At 51.4% G+C, this 15,243-nt stretch overlaps 1 protein-coding gene across 2 annotated transcripts; it reads right to left on the reverse strand.

Annotated features, from left to right (window-relative positions):
- On the reverse strand, positions 1 to 15,039 carry POGK (pogo transposable element derived with KRAB domain). 2 transcript variants are annotated; one of them, XM_028111918.1, is made up of 6 exons: positions 14,802 to 15,039; positions 13,221 to 13,354; positions 7,516 to 7,642; positions 6,428 to 6,526; positions 3,623 to 5,114; positions 1 to 1,832 (listed from the first exon to the last, which is right to left on the reverse strand). In XM_028111918.1, exons 2-5 carry the CDS (start codon positions 13,350 to 13,352, stop codon positions 3,643 to 3,645), a joined length of 1,830 nt encoding a protein of 609 aa, XP_027967719.1. In that variant the 5' UTR covers positions 13,353 to 13,354; positions 14,802 to 15,039; the 3' UTR covers positions 1 to 1,832; positions 3,623 to 3,642. The 2 variants fall into 2 exon arrangements, with proteins under 2 accessions (XP_027967719.1, XP_027967720.1); XM_028111919.1 differs by lacking the exon at positions 14,802 to 15,039 and adding an exon at positions 14,625 to 14,701.
- Between the last annotated feature and the right edge of the window lie 204 nt (positions 15,040 to 15,243).

Raw genomic sequence — 15,243 nt, forward strand, 5'->3', positions numbered from 1 at the left:
TTGTCTTTATTATCAAAGTTTATTGTTGGGGTCAATTTCTATCTACTAGGGAGTACAACTATGTCTCAATATGTGCTATAGTTAACTCTAGGGTAATAGCCGTTCTGCAAAATAGTTGTACTGGGACTCTGTTAAGCATAGATCATAATTAAGTCAGTGGAAGAATGAGCCCAGAAAAACCCTGACAGTAGAGCCATTACTCTAGGAAAGTTCCAGTGCTATGCAACCTGTAAGGCATCATCTATCAGCTGATGAGACTCAAGAAGGTGTTGGTGGAATGAAATAGGAGTTGAACCCATTTTCTACTCTTCTCTGTAAGAAAACTATGGCTCCAATGCAGGAACCCAAAATTAGGTCTTATAAAATCATTTAAGCTCCCAAAACAAGTAAAACAGGACATGAAGAGGAAGGCCCAGGAACCAGGACAGTGGAGGACAAATTAAATCAAAGTGGAGGGGATGGAAACTTCTGGAATGAAAGGTAGCTGGATTTGGATGCCATCTGAGATAACAAAAGAATTAGTACAGATGAAAGCAAATGGGGAAACAATTCAAATACTGAAAAGTTATTCAGATACCAGAAACTAAGTGCAATATCCCCCCCTGCTTGGAGGAAAACTGGTTTTAAGGTGAATCACTAATAGGAAAATGAGTACCTGAGTAGAAATAGGTGCTTCAAGAGGCCAAGAACAGTATAATATATAAATGAGCTGAGTCTACAGGGAGGAAAAGTGGTTATGGTAGCCTGTTTCTCAGATCTGATTGGAATGACATTTTTAGCAATGGCTTTGTCTATAAGGTCCTGGCATATTTTTTTGTAGCAGATAGCTTGGAAGGAATGTTTCCGTAACAACTTACGTGGGAATGCAAATTACTTATAATGTAAAAATTCAAAGACCTCCCATCTATTCCTGCAGGGTAGGAGATTAGAAGTCTTGAAACAGCTGTGGCTAAAGGCCCATGTCCTCTCATACCCTTGTGATAAAAATATTAAAGAAATCAACAAAACAAGTATCAGATGAGTCAATGAGCCTTGTACCATGTAGACAGCAGATAATTTATGGTGACTTCTGCAGGCAGCCTGAGAAAAAGAGCTCGTGTACTAAATGCTGCCCTATCATTAAGTATAATGACAAATAGGGCCATTAAAGAAGGCCCTAAAAAATTCTAGCTGCCAACCAGATTGGGGAAGATAAATAAAACCGCACAGTTTATTTTAACCTGTATCTTACTGTAACCTAGTCTGTAGAAAAGCCATCTGCCGGCACCAGGCCAGTCTATCTGAATCTTATCATTAGGATCTCATTTTTCCAAAAGAGGAAATATGTAAGTAGCAGGTATACATAAATGACTCATTTCCACACAGCCTTCTCTGCAGTCTTGACCTGTGTGGGCACAGGTTCTACTCTTGGAAGCATTTTTAAAGGCAAAAAAAAAAAAACCCATTTACTTGAGGTTTGCTCCACAGAAAGGACACCAGTGGAGTTGGGCCCATCTGAGTCTCTTGTTGGTGTTGAACAAACGGTCTCTTCTCCAGGAAATACCTTTGTTCATTCATATTTACATGGATTAATCTCCAAAACAAAAAATGGGGCAGAAGCAGTTTCTTCCCTAATCATGTCTCTGCTGAAATCAAGGGTCCCAGACACCTTTTCTGACACTTTGTGGATGTGGGGCGGGGCTGGGCTATGTCGCAGGATGGGGTACACAGGCGGCTGTCCAGACGTGGGCTTGTTCCGAGCCCTGTGGCCTTTTGCGGCTCCCTGTGCATCCACACTTTGAGGAATCTTCTTGAGGATTTTCCTCCCCACCTGTTTCAAATAGTTCCATTTGCTGGAAAACAGAGAGAACCTAAGTGTGAATAAACCCTTGGGCTTTAGAAATCGTACACATTTTAACAAAAGTATTCCATTAGACTTCCAAATAGATGAGGAGAGGCAGTTTTATGCCCATCTGTCCCCTCCTAGGTCTCCTGTTTACTGAGCATCCCAAACTACTTCTATCACTTCTTCCATTCACAAGAGGGCAGCTATTGTAGAGGGAACTGGTGGTCGTGATGAGCAAAAGGTCACGGCTGATAGCAGACGAAAATGCCCACCTTCACAGCTGCAGCCTAGCCCTTGTCTTTTTTTCCCCCTTTCCTCTCCTGGTAGCAAAGAGCTTAGAAAATAAAAAATGCATAAGGAGGTGGGGGCGGGGGGAGGTAAAATGAGAAAGGAATGAAAAACCCACTATAATCCAAAGTTTGCTTTCCAATGGAGTCAGTATAATGGTTAGCAGAAAAGGGAGGCTGAGCCCGTGGAAGGACAGGGTAGGGGACATGAGGGGCGGGAAGCAGTTTCGGTGATCTGAATGTAACAGTAAGAACTCCTCCTTGGCTCCACTGTTAGCCAGGGGTCTCAGAATTACACTGGAGTCCAGCAGTATGAGTCCACTTTGACTTGGGGGCAGGGAGCGAGACAGAAGTCACTCCTGCACTTACACAGCGAGGAGTGGGATGAAAGATTTCAGTTAGCATTTCCTTTGGAGAAAAAAAGCAAGTAGGGTGGAACTGTGGAGTTATGCTACAAAAGGAAGAAGAGATGTCGAGATAGTTTTAGGTCCTCTGTAAAGGAAGGAATGACCTTTCATATTAAACACTGTGTCTCTGGGAAACAAATTAACTGACAAGTAGGGAAAGGAGAGCGAGAGGGTAAAATGAATTGTTTGCTCCCCCACTGTACCTGGTTGGCTGTTCTCCCATCTCAAGGTGTGTATGTGTGTGTGGGGGGGGGGGGGGTAGGCTCGCCTCCACTAGTGTTGCCGGTTAGTCCCCACTCCCTGCTTCCTCTTAAAGCTGCTCCCCTTCTATAGTCAACTCCGAAAATTCCAGGCCTATTGTCCTTGTCCTCACTGTAGTCCTAGATATGTGCCGTTTTCTTTTTTTGGTGCAAAGATTCAATTTAGAAATCTCTCCCTTCAGACCTCAGTGGACTACAAGAAATTATTGCAGTTGCTCACTCCACCCATGTGAAGGTCATTATGAGACTAAGAGGATGTTCTAAAGCACTTCTGAATCCCAGGGAAAAGCAAGCCTAAGCTGCAGTTCTCATGTCCTAGAGGGCTTCTGCGACCGCTCAAGGACTGAGCTGAGGCACCTAGCACACGGTGCTCTCAAGACATCACTGCGTTCTCCCTACAGGCCAGTAAAAGGGAGCACCGTGCATCAGGTACACACCCTGGCCCTAAATGTTCAACATGATTTATAAGGGAAAGAAGAAAGCTGGCTTTTGGGCAAAACTTTATGTTTAACTAAGCAACGTCAGGCTAGGCAATTTCAGGCCCAAATAATTTGAGCACGACGGCTCTCAGATTAAATGTTCCGGTAGCTCACTCTTTGTTCGTTTTATGTACTATACAAGCGCTCCCAGGGCCAGACCTCAGAGCAAAACCCCCACAAGCAAGCCAAGCGACACCAGACTGACGTCCAGGAGAAGCCAAGGGCCCGTTACCTGTGGTACTGTACCATAGGCTTGAGAGTTCTTGGAACCGAAGGAAAGGATGGTAAGAGGGCGGGTGTTTGTGGAACACAAACAGGGCTGTCAGTGAAGGTGCCAAGCGCGCACCTGGGCCTGCCTGGTTACCTTAGCTCTCCCCTCGGGTGTCAGTTGCCCTCCCGCGCAGTCTCAGTATCGCAATCTTTGGGGGCCTCCCCTCCCCCTGGAAGCTCGCTCTCAATCTCCCACAGGACATCATCTTCGTCTTCCAGATTGCTGGAGATGTGGCACTTCTTGAAGCCCTGCACGATGGACTCACTGGAGATGCTATTCCAGGCGACCATGACCCACTCCAGGAAGAGGCCCAGGGGCGGCTTCTTGGCGTTGCCGGTGGGGCTGAGCGCCAGGTTGCCGGCCAGAAGCCAGTTGGAGTACTGGGCCCGCACGCTGTCATTTAGCGGCTTGTAGACCACCACATCCAACACCTGTAGCTGCGAGGTCAGGCCCCCCGGGATGATGACCATGTCGGTGTTCATGCTCTCCATGGAGCTCTTCACCGAGTCAGTGGCGTGGCCACGGAAGCCGTTCAGGATCAGCATCCCGCGCTGCTTGGGCGCCGCGCCCGTCCGCCGCCGCCACACCACTTCCAACCAGTCCTGCATCAAGTCCTCCGTCATCCACCCGTACCGGTGGCAGCGGATTTCCATGCCACTGGGGAACTTCCCGGGCGGGATGTACGTGCCCCTCAAAATGATGTAGGGCGGCAGTTTCCTCCCGTCTGCCAGGACACCCAGCATCGCTGTAATTTTTAGCTTCTCCCTGCCTGGCGTCTTGACCAAGACCGGCTTCTCGCCCTGGTTGTCCACTGTCACCCGGGACGGCACCTCGAGGCAAATGGGCGTCTCGTCGGCGTTGCCCATCTGGGCCACCTGGTAGTCGTGCGCCCTGCGCAGGGCCAGCACGCTGCGCTGGTACGTGACGAGCTTCTCGGTCAGGTCCTCGGGCAGCTGCTGGGGCACCGGCACTTTATGCCTCAGGGACAAGTCGTACCTTCGCATCATTCTTCGACACCAGCCCAAGCTAGCCTTGAACCCTTTCTCCGGAATGTTCATTTCCTGGGCGATCTCGAGAGCTTTCAGCTGCATCGCCTCCCGGGTGATGGGGTCCCCTTTGGCCTGCATGTACCTGACATACTCGGCCACACGCTGGTCCACCAGGGCAAAGCGCCCATTCTTGGGGCCGCGGAATGCCCGCCGCATGGCGTGGGCGTTCTGGAGCTGTGGCTTCACTTTGCGCCAGTCTCGAACGTTCTTTTCCAGCACACCAAACTGCTTGGCAGCCTGGCAGTTGTTGGTGCTCTCGGCATATTCCACCACCATTAACTTAAACCCCGCGTCGTAACTGCGCCGCATGCCCCTGCTGAACGGAAACTTCCCCGCAATCTCATCCGCCGAGAGGTCATACCCCGGGAAGCCCATGGCCATGTAGAAGGGGTACCCCTCACTCCACTCCGGCAGCTCTGTGAGGTCCCGGGGCAGGCGGAGGCCAAACCCGTCCAGGTGCTGGGGTTGAGCAAACTGCGGGGTGGCGTTCATCGGACCCGCCCAATCCGGGGGCTTGACATCAGACTCTTCATTTTCTGGGAGACAAACAGGGAGGGGCAAAGAGGTCAGTATTTAAAATGACTTCTGGCCTATTCCCTGATTTGTGGGGTCGAAATGCTAAAAATATCTTAATCTGAGGGTCCACCCAAAGCAGTAACCTTAATAACAGAAAGCATTTCCTAAGAGTCCTTACTCATGTGCCAATTCCTATGGATCACCGCGTCTAATTCCCATAATACCTATGTATCATTACTCCCGCTTTGCAGATAAAGCTACAGAAGTGAAGTAAGGCATCAAGGTAGGTGAGCTAGAAAGTGCCAGAGCTGGGAACTGAACACAGGTACCAGACTCGGATCACACGATTGTTTTGTGGGCCATGTTTGGGTCAAAATATTTTGCTGTGGGTGGAAAACCAGATATAACCCATACTACCATATAATAGTACAGAATTTAGATGCACCATGGCCCGAATCACATCCCCTTAAACCAAGAAAATCTACAGCAAAACCATACTTAGCACAGTTAAGCCTGTAAGGCAGAACACTAGTTCCTTCATACCAGTGAAAGAACTGGGTCTCACTGTATATATTTAGAAGGTGGTCACAGAAACTGAATAGTACTTGAAGAAATTATCCTTTCTCACCAAAACTAAGATGCCATCAGTTGCAAGATACACCATTAAAAAAGAAAAAAAAAAGCCATTAATTCTAAGAGGCGTTCTTAACTTCAGAGATGTTAACAAGGTGGAGGGAAAATGTCTTAGAATCAGTGAAATATGGCATTTTAAACACTTAGCTATAGAGAGAAGGTGAGTAAAACCACTGGCTGCTTGAAACCTATATTTAGCCAACTCTTATCCCCCTAACTATGACACCTGATAAAGGACCACGTGCTTCTCAGACATACCTGCTCACATATCTACTGCATCTGCTCTTGTTTTTTCTATCCAAGATGAAATGGACAAGAAACCAGGGTAAAGAACCCTGGCCACATGCTCCGTCACATTATTTTCCTTGGTTTTCAGAGGTACATGGCGCACTCTCCTTCACCCAGGATGTGCACTGGACCAAATGCCGTACAAGCTTCAAAGTGCTTCATGCACATACAAGGCTGCACCTTGAGATGTACTACCCACAGCTGACAGAGGAAAAGGGGGCTCAGAGAGCTGAATGAAGTGGCCTAAGGTCAAGGAGCACTGGAGAGAAGATTCTGAAATTCCAAAGCCCATCATCTTTCCGCCCCATAACCCTGCCTTACTCTTAAATGCCCCACACAATGCATATGGAAACTTAAAATCCAGCTTCCCAATGCTCCCCATTGGGTGGATGCTGGAGTGGTTTCATTGTACCTGCAAAGGTTCCTCCTTGGAGCTGCCATTCGTCAGAATTCTGGAACTCCTCGTCCCCTTCCAACCGAGTGATCATGTCTGGCTTAGGGAATGGGAATTCTTTTTGCAGGAAACAGAACAGGTTACAGCTGTGTTACTGGCTTAGAGCACTGCCAAAATGAGTATTTTATAATACTTAAGGAATACCCTCCCGCACACAAGCTACTCTCAAATGTGGAGATATACAAAAGACGGGGGAAAGGGCTCAGGGGTACTTAAAGAAAAAATATGATAGGAAATAAGTCTGTCCAATGGAATTTATGGACCTCTGCTAATGAGGGCTGGTACTGGCAACAACAACAAAGAACTGCATGTAGTGGGGAAGTGGGTGGATGCAGTGACTATCTATTGAACATTCTGGTACATACATGAGCAAACTAGGAAATGCCTCCAACTGGTTCCATTCTAATTACATGGCTTATCGATGCTGGGAGGGAAGAAAGGATTCTTTCGGGGTATGTTCCCAAGTGTCTGAGGCTTGACAGGTTAATAATGAGGCCTGCCTTCCCTCCTAAGGAACATATGAAACACAGGCCCAGACCTGTGTTGATATTTCTCAGGTTATGTCTTTTTTTTTTTTTTTTTTTTTAAAGATTTATCTATCTGAGAGAGAGAGAGTGCATGCGCATGTGGTGCACAGGGGCAGAGGGACAGGGAGAGAAAGAGAAAGTTCTAAGCAGATAACCACACTGAGTGCAGAGCGTGACATGGGGCTCTGATCTCACGGCCCTGAGATCACAACCTGAGCTGAAATCAAGAGTCGGTTGCTTCACCGACTGAGCCCCCCAGGCGCCCCAAGTTATGACTTTTTTTATGTGAAAGCCTGGGTTGAATAGGGATAGTTCGGAGAACTGGCACAAGTTGCTGTTTAGAAGGACACAATATTTATATCCTGCCTACATCAAAAACAGGAAATTAAATGGGCACAGGCATGGAGGGGACAGAGTCCAAGTTCAGGAGAAAGGGATGTGGGACACACCAGAGAAGAGACATGGAAACAATTCTCCTGGCTCAGAGCTTCCAGGAGGCAAAGGAAAACAAAGCTTTACCCAGGGACAGGACAGTTTCATAATTCATCCTCATGACTTCCCGGTACAGGGCCTTTTGTTGCTCCGTCAAAACTTCCCACTCCTCATCGGAAAAATATATGGCCACCTCATCGAATAGGGCGGGCACCTGAAACAGTGAACAGGCCTTTCTCAACGACTAATAGGCACATGCAGACACAAACTCACCCATCTTCATTTCACAGGGGAGGGGCCTTGACCTGGGGGACATGCTCTGTCCACATTCATTAGGCTACTGGAGGCAAAGCAAGCACACAGCACAGGTCTCACATGCCCTGGTGAGTACCTATTACTGCACCTTGAGAAGGGAAACTCCCCAGCACTGATCACCAGATCACCAGGCTGGGACACACACACTGCAGGGACAACTGATCTCGGCTCGGCCCCCCTGCAGAGCCAGGAGCAACCACACCCAAGGAAACAGCCCGAGACGATCCCACCACCTATACAACCCGCCCAGCCATTCCCTGACTTCCCTTGAGTCGGTAGATCCCTGGCCCAGGAGGAGGTGGGGAGTGGCGGGGGGAGGGGGGGGTTCCTGGGCACCGTTCTCCATTTCCAGGGGCACCAGCTCTAGTGTTTGACTCAGAACCCAACGCCCAGGGAGGAGCCAGTGAGAGAGAGGGCCTCATTTGGCTTTTTCTAATCTACAAGAGCATGAGTAGGAGGGGAGAAGAGCTAATTAGAGCTTAAATTTATGTAATGAGATACTGGAGCAAACTAGTTTGCTTTCATGCCTAGACCTTCAGCAGAAAGCCCTAAGGACAGAGAAGGCAGCTCTACTCCTCTCTCCCCACAGCCCCCACTCCCCCCACCCCTGTGGGAATGGCCACTGGCAGCTAAAGGCAGCCAGGCCACCCAAACCATCCTCCTCTTGTTTACTCAACTATGCGCTTTTCCTTTACCACGTTGTTTCTTTCGGTCATTACAAATCCCCCGCCTAAGTTCATCATATTCAGCGGTAAGAAATCACTGCGCGAGGGTTTCAGGCTGGTTCCTTTGTGCTGTCGCTTTCAAAGCTATTCCCCAAGGCTGAATCCAGAGCCTGGGTGGTTATGAGACCCTTTTTCATCAGCTTAGAAAATTAGCGTCTGCACAGCCTGTAGCTTCTTCAGGTGTCCGGCCATCAGTCGCTTGGACATTGGCATTTCTCCTTGCTCCTGACGTCCATGCCCCCCCTTCCTGCTCTCACTCTCCCACTCCCCTCACCCCCACTCTCAGGCGTCCCTATATGGCGGGAGCACTTCTTAGAGAGGCCCTATAACTGCTTCATCTGTTTTCTCCAGCAACCCCATTTAACCAAGGAAGAAATGGGCTCAGAGAGGCCTTGTTGCCAGTCACAGTCACACAGCCAATAAACGGCAGCACTGAGGTTTGGACCTAGCACTCTCTGGGTTGACGGCTCCAGACCCTACAAAGCAAAGTGGCCTCCCTGGTGACCAGCCCTCCGCTCTCCCCAACCTCCATGCACAGCTATACTCAAAGCCTGCAGGTCCGCTGCAAACCTCATGTCCCCCCGCACATGGCTCTCCCATGGCCTCAGAGGGCCTCCCCATTTCTGGCCTGGCTGACACCCACCCACTTTCCAAGGCTTAGCCTAGATGTCCTGTTCCCTGGGAAGCCCACCCTGACCTGGGTCGTGTGCCCACCTGCACATTCCCATGGTACCCGGAGGTCAACACTATGGTGGTACTTATCACAATGCAGTATTCTTTTGGTTTACTTGTCTGCTTCTTCCACTGAAATACAGGGTCACTGAATGCAAAACCTATGCTTACTCCATTTCCCTAACCTTAGGAGACTTCTTGCAGATAGTAATCACCTAAAAACGTGTTTTTGATTTAAGCAAACAATATCCGAATTTCCCTTCTCTTGTTCCACTTAGAATGGCTTCAAATAATCATTAAACCGTTGTCTGTCACAAAACCAAGCCTCCTCTTTGAAATACGTGTGAGATACCAGGAGGTAAAAGGGGATGGATCTCTAGGTTTTCCTCAGGCTTCATCAATCTGGAAAGCCAGGCAGCCAGGAATTTTCCACCCCACCCCTTCCCACTTTCCAGGCTTTTGAACAACTCTCTCTTTGGCCTCTTCTCTCCCTAGGAAATTCCAGATCTAGGCCACACCTATTTATAGTCCTTTTCCCTTTGCTGATAAAATGGGACACAGGCCTGGCTAGACCTGTCATTTCAGAGGGTCTACCGATACTCACAAAGGTAACATATCCTAGGCCTGGTAAAAATATCAGGAGCCCTGAAGTTATAAGAAGGGTGGCTAGAGGCTGGCTGGTGCCAGATTCATCTCCTTGTATTCATGACTGATCCAGAGAGGATCTTCAAACAAGCCCACATTATGCTCCAGAGACACACAGTGCCGTGGCTTAGAAATTCTCTTCACAGCAACCCTCTGTGAGGATTGAGCAAGCCTTCAGCCAGGCCCCGTGGCGCAGGCCTCCCCTCTCCACAGAGGCTTTGTATCTGGCTAAGCACAGCAGTAAGGTAAACAGGGCCAGCCCTGGGCAGAACTCCAAAGTCAGGCAGCCTGTATTCAATCCCCCCAGACACCCTTTCTCGGCCTCCCAGGTAGGGACCCTCAATCCCCGTTCTCTGCCCTTTCCTCAGAAGATCCAGGGCACATCAGAGAGGCGTTCTTCCCTTCAGCTGGGTCTGGCCTTGCTCTGCCGGCAGGCCGGCATCCAGTGCATCTCCGAGGGAAGTACTCAGACACCCACAGCCTCACTGAGGACGCGGCATGACCATCCCGCAAAGCTGGTAGGGCTCTCAGGGCCAAGGGCTGTGCCCGGCGCCCGGAGGGGGCGCCTGCTGGGTGCCAGGCACTGGGCAGGGCAGTCCCTCTTACACGTTTAAATAGATTATCTTGCAGAATCCTTTCAACAATATAAAGAAACGGGAGTCACTCCCCTACTTTTATGCGTGAGGAAACAGCTGCTAAGTTAACTTGCCCACAGTCACCAAGTTAGGGAGTCTGACTCCAAAGCCTGTGCTTTTTTAGCAGGGCCACTCGGCTATGGGAGCTGCTCCTAACTCCACACACAAGCTTTGCTCTTGGAGGCTCTTGCTTATGCTTTCCTCGTGTCTGGAGTGCAAGCCCCCTCCCTTCCCTTGGCCAGTGCCACTCGTGAATGAGACTCAGTTCAAGACACATTTTTCCTTTTCTCTCCTTGAAACTCTTATTTCTACTTCCAATTCTCCTATGGGATATTATCCTAATATATAGCACGGTTCTTACGTCGGAGAGGCTTTTATTGATCACCCTAACACAATTCTCTTACAACCAAAATACCTATTTGAGGAACAGATTCATTTCTTTTCTTCCCTTAGTTTAATACCCTAGAGCAGGGTTTTTCAACCTCAGCACTCATGACGTTTTGAGCCAGATAATCCTTTGTTGTGGGGGCTGTCCTGTGCACTGTAGATGTTTAGCAGTGTCCCTGGCCTCTCCCCAGGAGATGCCTACTAGGATCTCCCACTCCCCAACCCCCACCCAAGTCATGAGAGCCAAACATGTCTTCAGATACTGCCAAATGTCCCCAGGAGTCAAGCTACCCACTGCTCTACAGCAGGTCCATGCTTGCCTCTCGAGCTCTCCAGCCTGAATGACACCCCATTCCCGAGCTACTGTCCCCCACCGCACTCCGAATGACGTACTATGAAGTATGTTCACTTCCCTACCTTCCTCACAAGACTGGCAACTCCAGGGGACTAGGGATCTTGTCTTGAACACCACCACTGTGCTCAGTAACTGCAGATGGGTGGCAGACTGCGTGGAGGTCCCCAAAGCCAGCACCCACCCCCCCACTCCCCTGCAGCTACCTCCTTTCCCAGCCAGGCATGGTCTTCGCCTTGCTCTCTCCTCGCTGTCCTGCCCGCCACATTGCCTGCCACACTAAAGGTCCACTTTCACTCTGCCCATTGTCCAAGGTTTTCCATGCTATCTAGATGTTCTGGGTTGGCCAATATAGCCTTAAAGCCCAAGGTTTCTACTGCCTTGAGGTCTCACTCCAGGCTAGATGGGACTGACTCCTGTCCTCCAAGGTCTCCCCAGCTGTGGGGGAGCCGAATCAGGGAGGAGGCTGGGATGGGTTAGAGAACACAAAAACACAAGGGCAGTGCAGCTGACAGAGCCAGACTGCGAACCCAGAGCCTGGTGGTGTATTGTTTTTCTTTTCTTTTCTTTTTTTTAATTGAGGTATAACATATACACAAAAAATGCACTACTTTTAAGGCATTTTTCTGAACAAATAGTGTACATGCATATCCTTGGGGCAAAGCAGATAACCTCTCTGCTCCCCAATTCCCTCGTGTGGGAGGGGAGCTGGACTGGACATCTGGGAGGACCAGGATTCTATGAATACAGATCTCCTATTGGAAACAAAGAATATAATGGGTACTGATAATGTTCACATATAAAACTAAGCAGAGAAAAGGAATGTCAATTTGTTGCATGTTTAAGATTTTCACCATTTGTGCCCAAACGTCATGATGTCCAGTATGTACTGTGAATAATTACACACAATTATAACGATAAATATCTATTACAGCTACATTCCCCCCCTGGAGTGTCCGCAAGCGCCCATGGCACAAGCCCTGCTCACTTCTCGGGGTGAGGCTTCTAGGGAGCTCTGGTCCACATGAGACCTGCCACAGGCGGACCGGCAGGGATTTGGATGGACCGTGTTGCATTTACATTTTCATAAGTTTACTCTAATTCTGTCACACTCTTCTGTTGGGATATGTCCCATAGTCTCTGCTGCCTCCCACCCCAATCCTTCAATTCAGGCCAGCAGGAAATGCAGCTCTCCTCCGTGCGCGATCCCGAGACGTGTTCACAAAGAACTGGCCTCGCGTCCTGAAGCTCTCCTCGTGTCAGCTCAATGCCCCAAGTCTTATTTAAAATGGGGCCCCTCCAACCAGCAGCAGACCCTCTCCTTCCCAAACTCAGCCAGGTTCCTCGAGCCCTCTTCTCTGCCAGGCCACCCTGTGGGCTCCCCTCCCAGCCCCGTCTTGGCGAGAATCCTGCTAAGTCCGTTAGAAAGACTCCCCCACCCATGACATTTGATCACCCTAGCCTGCCTTGAGCAAGAATCTTGTTCAGTCAGTTTAGCAAGAATCCCCCCTATTCTTGATGTCTCCACTTAGTAACTTTCCCTCCACGGACCCCTCCACTCTGGCTCCTTGGTTAGAAACCCCCACTGGTCTCACTGTATTCAGTGCTGAGCCCCAGCTCTCCCCTACCGCAACAGTCTTGACACCTGTCTCAACAGTCCTGAACACTCTTCCGTACCACCTTCACAAGCATCAGAACTTTTTTAACATAGGTCAGCAAATCCTATGGTTTGGTAGTTGGCGTCTGCAACATGCCGGGCACTGAGCAGGGTGTAGGGGACTCAGGGGAACAGCAGAGAGATGAGCTCTCCGCCTCCGGGATTTCCAACCCAGATGATGATCAGCGCCATGGCTGAAGAGACTGTTCCTAGAACCAGCTCTTCCATTCTTCACAGTGCCTTTTAAAGCCACAGGACTGTTTTCGCAGGAATGCAAACATACCGGGCTGGGCTGGGCTATTTTTACTGCCTATGTCTGCCTGAGGAGGAGACTTAAAACAAGCCTGGCTCCCAGGCCTGCTTCTCTCCTCCTAGCTGTGTGGACCCCACATCTTCTTACTTACCCAACCACCCTCTGAGCAGATCCGGACTCTCTGCATATCCGTGGGGCCATCTTCCAGTTCCCGGCTCTGAATCTCTTCCTCCTCTTCTTCTTCTTTTAGGGTCAAATTGAGAGTGTAGGCTGTGGACTCCATCTCTGCAAGCAAGATTCAGTTGAGAAAAATCAGGCACTAGTGTGAACGCTTCAAAGCCTGGGATGGGGGTGGCTTAGCTTGCACAAACCTCTAAGCCCTGAGCACTGTTCAGGCTGGAATAAGGGAAGGAATGGAGTCAGGCCCGGGGAGGAAGGGATTTAGGAAAAGCACCAGGAAGCTGGAAGGTGACATATTTAATTATGATAAGAGGGGGTGCAGGCAGATAACATACCTGACTGCCTTCAAATATTTAAAAAGCTACCTGTGGAAGAGCCCAGACTGGTTCTGTAGAGACCCAGGGGCAGAACAGGCCGGTGGGTAAACATTCCTGGAAGAGATTCTAAAGAGTGCAGTGAAAGACAGAACTTGCTCCCAGTCAGTGCCACTCAAACATGAAATCTGTGGCAGGAAAGGGGTGTTGGCTTCCTATCAATGAAGGTGTTTGGATACAGATAGGACACTTGCTCAACTGGGTTGTCCCTACAGGCCAGTTAAGCATCAGGAGGTTGGTAGGAGCAGAATAACCATCACCTGGATTTTCCAAAGTCAAAAATTCTGTCTATGAGCTGGTTCAGAAAATAGAGTCATTCTGCCTTAAGGGATTTTTCCAAACCCGAGACTCAGTGATACATAGTGAGGTGTATGCCTGGATACCCAAGAAAGTGCAGAAATCTGCTAGGGCCCACCCCCACCGGGAAATGCCTCTGGGCCGCAAATACTCTTCTGCCTGAGCAGTAGGCCCGTACAAAGGGCCGCGTTCCTGCCCTCTAGGGGAGCGGGCAATTACTAGGTATGAGTGAGTGTGCATCTTGTGGGCCGCATCCTCCCGGGCTTCCAAAGAAAAGATCCCTCCTGAGTTCAAAGTGTGCTTTTTCGAGATTTCCAAAAAGGACTGGCGAATACGACGGGTCTGGGACGAGCGGAACAGGCTTCAGATCCCTGGGAGCTGGGGCCCGAACTTGGCCGCCGCCTTCCCCCGCCCGCTCCTGGGCAAGAGGTGGGGGCAGAGGTGACACCGCCCGGCAGCGACGGCGTCCCCGGCAAGGTGCCCGCAGCCTCGGCCGCCGCCGCCGCCGCCCACCCGCCCACGGCCCCGCGCCCCGCCCGCGGCCGCCGCGCCCCGGGGCGCGCTCGGGTTTCTCCAGCCATCTTGTCCCATTTCCCTTTCTCCCAGGTCCCACGCCGGGAGCGCTCCCGCCGCCCCCGCCTCCCCCCCGCCCCCAGCGGCCCAGCCCTCCTCCCCGCCGGGGCCCCCTCCCCGCCCCGGCGCACCTGCCGGGCGGCGGGAGCCGGCACCGCCTGCCACCCGGGCGGGCCCGCAACAAAGGCGGTGGCGGCCGCTGCAGCTGCAGCCTCGCGCCCCCGCCCCCGCCGCCGCCGAGCCGCCCCGGAGCGGCGGGAAGGGCCACGCCACCTCGGGCCTCCGGCTCGCCGCCCGCGCGCACTCACCGAGCGGCCGGGGCGCGGGCCGGGGCCGCGGGGGGAGACGCCGAGGGCTCCGGCCCGGCTGTCACAGCGCCATCCCCGCCGCCTCTCCGGCTTCCCGTGCGCGCGGCCCCTCGGGAGGGAGCGGGGAGGACACGTGGTGGGAGGAGGAGGGTCCGGCCGTGAGCTGAGGGTGTTGGGAGGCGAGGGGGAGGAGCGCGGCTGATGTCAGCGGGCCTCGGAGGCGCCGGGGGACGGCCCCGCTCCAGCTCCGGATCCTCCTCCCGGCGCAGTTTCCGGCAGGTCGGCTCGTCACGTTTCTCCCCGCGGAGCTTCCGACCCTCCTCGCGTCTCCTTCGGACCGGGCTGCGCCGCCGTGCCCTCCGCCCTCTCGGTTCCCCTCCCCTCGCCCCCCCCCCCCCGCCCGCCCCAACTCCGGAGCCGTCAGCTTCCGACGCGCTGTGTG

The sequence above is a fragment of the Eumetopias jubatus genome, unplaced genomic scaffold (genome assembly GCF_037043125.1).
Source record: "Eumetopias jubatus isolate StellerSeaLion01/CBP00866 unplaced genomic scaffold, mEumJub1_p1.0 scaffold_12, whole genome shotgun sequence".
Classification (NCBI taxonomy): Eukaryota; Metazoa; Chordata; class Mammalia; order Carnivora; family Otariidae; genus Eumetopias; species Eumetopias jubatus.